The 6854-nt window shown below is 63.2% G+C and overlaps 2 protein-coding genes across 2 annotated transcripts; both read left to right on the top strand.

Annotated features, from left to right (window-relative positions):
* Positions 1 to 281: 281 nt before the first annotated feature.
* On the top strand, positions 282 to 914 carry LbrM_08_1030 (amastin-like protein; the record flags this gene model as incomplete). The annotated part of the gene is made up of 1 exon (XM_001562109.1): positions 282 to 914. One exon carries the CDS (start codon positions 282 to 284, stop codon positions 912 to 914), a length of 633 nt encoding a protein of 210 aa, XP_001562159.1.
* A 3273-nt stretch (positions 915 to 4187) lies between these two features.
* LbrM_08_1040 (beta tubulin) lies at positions 4188 to 5444 on the top strand (the record flags this gene model as incomplete). The annotated part of the gene is made up of 1 exon (XM_001562110.1): positions 4188 to 5444. The coding sequence occupies one exon, from the start codon at positions 4188 to 4190 to the stop codon at positions 5442 to 5444; it is 1257 nt and encodes a 418-aa protein (XP_001562160.1).
* Positions 5445 to 6854: the final 1410 nt, after the last annotated feature.

The following is a 6854-nucleotide window of genomic DNA, read 5'->3' on the forward strand; positions in this document are numbered from 1 at the left end:
ACGTGTGTAATTAAGAGGCAGAGTGAAGGGAGGAGATTTGCAATGCCACGTTGGGTGCCATGTAAGAGGGTTTTCGCCTTTGCTGGGCCCCCCCCCCCCCCTTTCATGCCTTCCCTCTCTCACCACAAACACGCATCCACGCCCGGCAGCACCAACGACGTTGCTGTGCGAAGACTCTACTCGCTTTCGCTCTCTCCCACGCTCTCCCTATCCCTACACCACCTCCCCTGCCGTGCACCGCCGCCTCACCTCTCTCCGCGTGCTGCTGTGACTCTGCGACAATGGAGTGGAATCTCATGCTGTTACTCTACGCGGTCCTCCAGTTCATCGCGTTTTTATTGGTGCTGGTGGCGACGCCGCTCGAGATGTTTCGCATCACTGACAATCTAAGCATCGTTAGCGGATATTATTCGTTGTGGGGATCAGGGCAGCGTGTCGGTAATTTATCATTCTTCAGTTCCAGCGCTACTTTGTGGGCTGACTGCCCCGGCCGCCTGATGCTTTTCCGCCTTGCTCAGGCACTCGCTGTCCTCTCTATCTTCGTTTTCGTCGCTGCGGCCACCCTGGGCGTCGTCATGCTGTTCTGCTGCCCTCTCTTACGCTGGATATGCGTGATGCTCAACATTCTGGGTGCCGTCACCGCGTGCGTTGTCTGGGCTGCCATGGTGTTGACCTATTTCACTAATGAAGGCAGGACATGTCCAGCCCTCATGACACTTACAAAGTTTAGTGTCGGCTTCGCACTCCTCGTGGCTGCCTGGGTGCTGGATCTGATCAACATCACACTCTTAGTAGTTCCGTTCCGCATTATGCTTTTCGGTAAGGCTGAGTGTGTCGCCGTCAACTTGGACGAAAAAATGAAAGGAAAGTCGGAAGAACATAGCAGCCAAAGGGAGGAGGAGGAGGAGGAGTAGACGAGGGCATTGCGGCGGGCGACCCTGTCGGAGACGCGTAGGCGAGGGACCGCTCGAGCTGCCCCTGCCGTCATGGCACCGTTCTTTCATTGCTCCCATCGCATTGCTGACGGTGCGTGCGTGGGGAGGGTGTGAACTCGATTGCTGTGTTCGTGGCCTCCTCCGCGCACCACTTCGTTCGCCTTGCGCGCCTCTCTTTGTGCCTTTCTGCGTTCTTTCTTCCAACACGACGTGGTCCTGTGCGTGCAGGCGCATGCGGCAGTCGTTTTCATGCTCTTGTTTGTATTTTTCCTCCCCTCTCTTTTTTTTTCGCGCACGTGCCGCCCCGCGACCTCGCCGCCTCTGTCGCCCACCTTATCCGGCGCGGCTGTCCCGCTGGCCCCCACCCCTCTGTCTGCCGCGTGCGGAAGTACGGCGGCGTGTGCGCACGCTGTGCCCTCGTGCCCCCTGCCCCTCCTGTGCTGCTGTCTATGCTGCGCTCCCTCGCGCCTCTGTCGGCGCCTCTTCAGACCGCCGTGTGCGCCGGGCTGCCGTGCGGAGAGCCGCCACGCCGTGTTGAGGTGTGACGCTGCTAGTGGCGATGGAGGGGTAGGCACGTCACCCATGCGCGGTGCGGTGCCTGCAGCGGGCCGGGCGGGCTCTGGGGATGCATGCGTGGTGAGGCGAGCGTGGCCGTAGGGGCGTGAGGCGTTGGAGCAAGACGTCTCGCTGCCCCTGACGGACAGGCAGGGCGATGCATGCTCGAAACACGGCTGGAGAGTGTGCGGTCGATGGCGGCACGTGTGCGTGCGCCCCTCACTCTTCTCTTTCCTAACCTCTTTTCCTCGTTTCCTATTATACCCCCCTCCCGTGCGTCGCTGTCCTCTCACTCCTGCTTGCCGTCCTCGGCTCACCCAGCCCGATGGCGTCGCTGCCGCCAGTGCCACTCCATTCCTCCTCTCTGGGAGGACTGGCAGGGGGAGTGCCCAGCCCATTGCGGCGGTTAGTGCCAGGGCTGCGATGTGTGTGCGCCTTCGGGCGGCGCAGGCTCTTGCTGCTCTCGTTCCTCTTTCTGTATTCCCCATCTCTGTCTCTGCAGCACAGCCGAAGTGGCCGCCCACTAAAGCCTGAGGCTCACATGCCCCGGCATTTTGGCGGTAAGAGAGAGTGATGTAGGAGTTGAGGGACAGCTGGTGGCGGAGCCGCACATGCCCGCACACACGCAGCTGTGGAGGAAGGGGACGACTTCGCCTTTGTCGTTTTACTTGATCTTGTGCATTGGTTTCTCTTACGTTTTCTTTGCTCATTTGTGCTTTTCTGTGCTTCAGCTCCCCTGTGCCCCTTATTGTTCACGTGTCTGTGCGAGTGCCTGCGTGGCGTGGCGGGGGAGATGCGGAGGGGCGTGCGCGGCGTGCTGTCCCGCTCGTCGTGAGCCTCTTTCTGTCGCTTGGCTCACTCGGTCTCTGCTGCCTCGCCGTTCGCGCACCGGCAGACGAAGTGGCGAGTGCCTTTTCTCAGTGTCCCCCATCACGCTCGTGCTCGCTTCCAGCGGCCCACGACTGCCTCTCCCCATTTGCGCCGTGCCCCGCACGCGTGCACGTGTGCACCTCCTCGGCGGTGCTCGCGACCCCCACGCGCACCCCTGCGCTCTTGTCCTCCTCCTCCCTGTCCGTGCTGCGCGACCGTTCCTCTCGGGGAGCCGGTGCGCGTGCGCACACGTCTCTGCGGACGTCTCTCGCCCGACTCGTATGCTCTTCTTCCTCCCGTGCTCGGCGTGCGCTCGTGTTGCGTGGCGGCACCCATGTGCACTGGTCATCTCTCTCTCCCCGTCACCCTCCCCTGCCTCGCCCTACTCCACTCCTCTCCTCCACGCCTGCGCTCCGAGGCCGTATTCCCTCATCTCCTCTCTGTGCGTTGCGGCACGCCCGCTGCCCAGCGTGCTCCTTCCTGTCCGGCCGCTGCCGTTTCCTCCGTCGCGCAGCACGCAGCGCCGGCGCATTCGTGCCGGGTGGGGCACTGAGCACGGCATCCGTCTGCGCCAGCGCTGTGGCGTGTCTCTCCGGCGTTGCCGTGCTGTGCTGCTGCCTGCGCGTGGCCCTGAGCACGCTCGCCGCCGGCTGGGGCCTGTGCTACATGAGCCTCCCCTGCTCGCTGCGTCTCTTGCGTGTAGCAGGTGGAGAGCGATGCTCGATGGGCGGGGCGTGGTGCGCTCGCTGCCTCTGCTGTGCGAGCCTTCCTGCCTCCCGCGCTCCACATATACATGCACGCACGGCCGGGTGCGGCTCTATGCGTGCCACGCTTACGACCGCTTGCGCGTTTCGCGTCCTGTGCCGCGCAGCTGTGCATGCCGGACCCCCGGATGTGCCGTGTTTCCTATCCGACGTTTTCCTTCTGCTCGTTGTCGCTCTGTGCTTCCCTCGTGCCCTGCCTCCACAGGCCCTGCACACGCGTTTGTGCGCGCCACGTCGCACGCTCCGTTGCCTGTTGAGCACGCCGTCACCACAGCCTTGCGCTTGCTTGTGCTGTCTTCCCCCTGCCCCCTCTCTCTCTTCCCCTCTCCCCCTTTCTTTCTTGCCCCCCTCGCTGGCGGGGCACTCTCTTGTGGTGCTGCGCCGTCGCTCCTCTGCGCCGTCTCGCTGCGCGGGTCTCGCTTCTCTTGCCCGCCTCAGGCGCTTTACCTGCTCCTGCAGCTCTGCTGTTTGGCGCTTTCCTGGCTTGCACTGCGCGGGCGTGTGCGTGTGCGTAGGGCCCCACAGCAGCAGGGCAAGCACCGGGTGCCGCAGCAGCCTGGGTGAAGGGAGCAGCGGCGATGAGTGGCGGGTGTGGTGGGTGGAGGAGGGGGATGATGGGAGAGAGAGCCGGGACCGCGTGCGGCGTAACGCACGCACCCAGGCAGTGGCGTGCACGTGCGCGGAGAGGAGAAAGGGGACGGCCGAGTGGTCCTTTACATTCTGCAAGCTCCCCGGCGCGGATGAGCCATACGCCTTTCCTGTCACCTCGCTGCGTGTGCTTGGTGTCGCTCGTGGTGTTTCGTTTGTGTTACGGTCTCTCCGCTCTACGGCGTCTGCGTGTGCTGCGGGCCGCTCGCTCTCCTCTCTCTGCCTTCCTCCTCCGCTTCGTTGCGCCTGACCACTTCCTCACCGCGTGCGGCTGCGGCCAGCTGCCGCATTACACCGCGTGGTGTGCGCCTGTGCGTGGTGGCGCCTTTAGCCCTCCTCGACCAGTCGGCCTCCGTCACGGCCCCCCGCGCCTGCCTCTGCCTCCGCCTCCTTTGTGCTCTCTATACCAGGGGCGATGTGTGGGAGCGGGGCACAGTGCATGCATATATATGCCCCTGCCGGTGCGTGCCTCCCTGCGTGTGCAGCTGTGTGGTGGGGTGTGCGTGTGTCCCATCGCCTCCTCCCGAATTGCCGCCCTCTGCGTGTTGTTTGGTCTCCGGGCGTATGGGAGGTGGTTGGGGAGTGGCGGTGCTGCAGCACCCCTGCACCCACGCCGAGGCCCCTCCACACACGCTCTAGCTTCACGTCCTTCCCGTGCACCGCGCTACTGTGTTGCTGCCGAGACTGTGAGCTGAGGGCGGACGACGGTCAGGGGCGAGACGCCCTGTGTCGCCTGCCTCCCCGCTCCTCCCCGTCCTGCGCTGCTGCCGTCCCGTCCTGTCTCACGCCCACCTGCCACGCTGCCGTCCCCCTCCCACCTTTCTCCCTCTCTACCGCCCTCCCCTTTGCCTTGCCCCCCCCCCCCCCCTTTCATGCCTCCCCTCTCTCACCACAAACACGCATCCACGCCCGGCAGCATGAACGACGTTGCTGTGCGAAGACTCTACTCGCTCTCGCTCTCTCCCACGCTCTCCCCATCCCTACGCCACCTCCCCTGCCGTGCACCGCCGCCTCACCTCTCTCCGCGTGCTGCTGTGACTCTGCGACAATGGAGTGGAATCTCATGCTGTTACTCTACGCGGTCCTCCAGATCATCGCGTTTTTATTGGTGCTGGTGGCGACGCCGCTCGAGATGTTTCGCATCACTGACAATCTAAGCGTCGTTAACGGATATTATTCGTTGTGGGGATCACACCAGAGTGTCGGTAATTTATCATTCTTCAGTTCCAGCGCTACTTTGTGGGCTGACTGCCCCGGCCGCCTGATGCTTTTCCGCCTTGCTCAGGCACTCGCTGTCCTCTCTATCTTCATTTTCGGCGCTGCGGCCGCCCTTGGCGTCGTCATGCTGTTCTGCTGCCCTCTCTTACGCTGGATATGCGTGATGCTCAACATTCTGGGTGCCGTCACCGTGTGCGTTGTCTGGGCTGCCATGGTGTTGACCTATTTCACTAATGAAGGCAGGACATGTCCAGCCCTCATGACACTTACAAAGTTTAGTGTCGGCTTCGCACTCCTCGTGGCTGCCTGGGTGCTGGATCTGATCAACATCACACTCTTAGTAGTTCCGTTCCGCATTATGCTTTTCGGTAAGGCTGAGAGTGCCGCCGACTTGGACAAAGCATCGAAAGGAGAGTCGGAAGAACATAGCAGCCAAAGGGAGGAGGAGGAGTAGTAGACGAGGGCATTGCGGCGGGCGACCCTGTCGGAGACGCGTAGGCGAGGGACCGCTCGAGCTGCCCCTGCCGTCATGGCACCGTTCTTTCATTGCTCCCATCGCATTGCTGACGGTGCGTGCGTGGGGAGGGTGTGAACTCGATTGCTGTGTTCGTGGCCTCCTCCGCGCACCACTTCGCTCGCCTTGCGCGCCTCTCTTTGTGCCTTTCTGCCTTCTTTCTTCCAACACGACGTGGTCCTGTGCGTGCAGGCGCATGCGGCAGTCTTTTTCATGCTCTTGTTTGTATTTTTCCTCCCCTCTTTTTGTTTGGCGCGCGCGTGCCGCCCCGCGACCTCGCTTCCTATGTCGCCCACCTTATCCGGCGCGGCTGTCTCGCTGGCCCTCACTCCTCTGTCTGCCGCGTGCGGAGGGACGGCGGCGTGTGCGCACGCTGTGCCCTCGTGCCCCTTGCCCCTCCTGTGCTGCTGTCTATGCTGCGCTCCCTCGCTCCTCTGCCGGCGCCTCTTCAGGCCGCCGTGTGCGCCGGGCTGCCGTGCGGAGAGCCGCCGCGCCGTGTTGAGGTGTGACGCTGCTAGTGGCGACGGAGGGCGAGGCACGTCACCCAGGCGCGGTGCGGTGCCTGCAGCGGGCCGGGTGTGCTCTGTGGGTGCATGCGTGGTGAGGCGAGCGTGGCCGTAGAGGCGTGAGGCGTTGGAGCGAGACGTCTCGCTGCCCCTGACGGACAGGCAAGGCGATGCATGCTCGAAACACGGCTGGAGAGTGTGCGGTCGATGGTGGCACGTGTAGGCGCGCCCCTCACTCTTTTCTTTCCTAACCTCTTTTCCTCGTTTCCTATTATGTTCCCCTCGCGCAGCTCTAACCCTTTAGTCTTGCTTGCTGTGTTCGTCTCGCTCAGTCCGGCAGCGTCGCCACCACCAGTGCCAGGGCTGCGATGTGTGTGCGCCTTCGTGCGGCGCAGGCTCTTGGTGCCCTCGTTGCGCTTCCTCTGCCTCCCCCTCCCTGTCTCTGCTGCACCGATGAAGTGGCCGCCGGCGCCCGCCCACGAACGCCCGAGGCGCACATGCGCCGACACTTTGCCGGTAGGAGGGGAAGAGGCCGGAGTTGGGGGACAGCTGGTGGCGGAGCCGCACATGCCCGCACACACGCAGCTGTGGAGGAAGGGGACGACTGTGTCTTCGTTGCTCTCCTTGATTTTGTGCATTGGTTTTTCTTACGTTTTCTTTGCTCATTTGCGCTTTTCTGTGCTTCAGCTCCCCTGTGCTCCTTGTTGTTCACGTGTCTGTGCGAGTGCCTGCGTGGCGTGGCGGGGGAGATGCGGAGGGGCGTGCGCGGCGTGCTGTCCCGCTCGTCGTGAGCCTCTTTCTGTCGCTTGGCTCACTCGGTCTCTGCTGCCTAGCGGTTCGCGCA

This window comes from Leishmania braziliensis, contig 97, assembly GCF_000002845.2.
Source record: "Leishmania braziliensis MHOM/BR/75/M2904 WGS CADA00000000 data, contig 97, whole genome shotgun sequence".
NCBI classification, from domain to species: domain Eukaryota; phylum Euglenozoa; class Kinetoplastea; order Trypanosomatida; family Trypanosomatidae; genus Leishmania; species Leishmania braziliensis.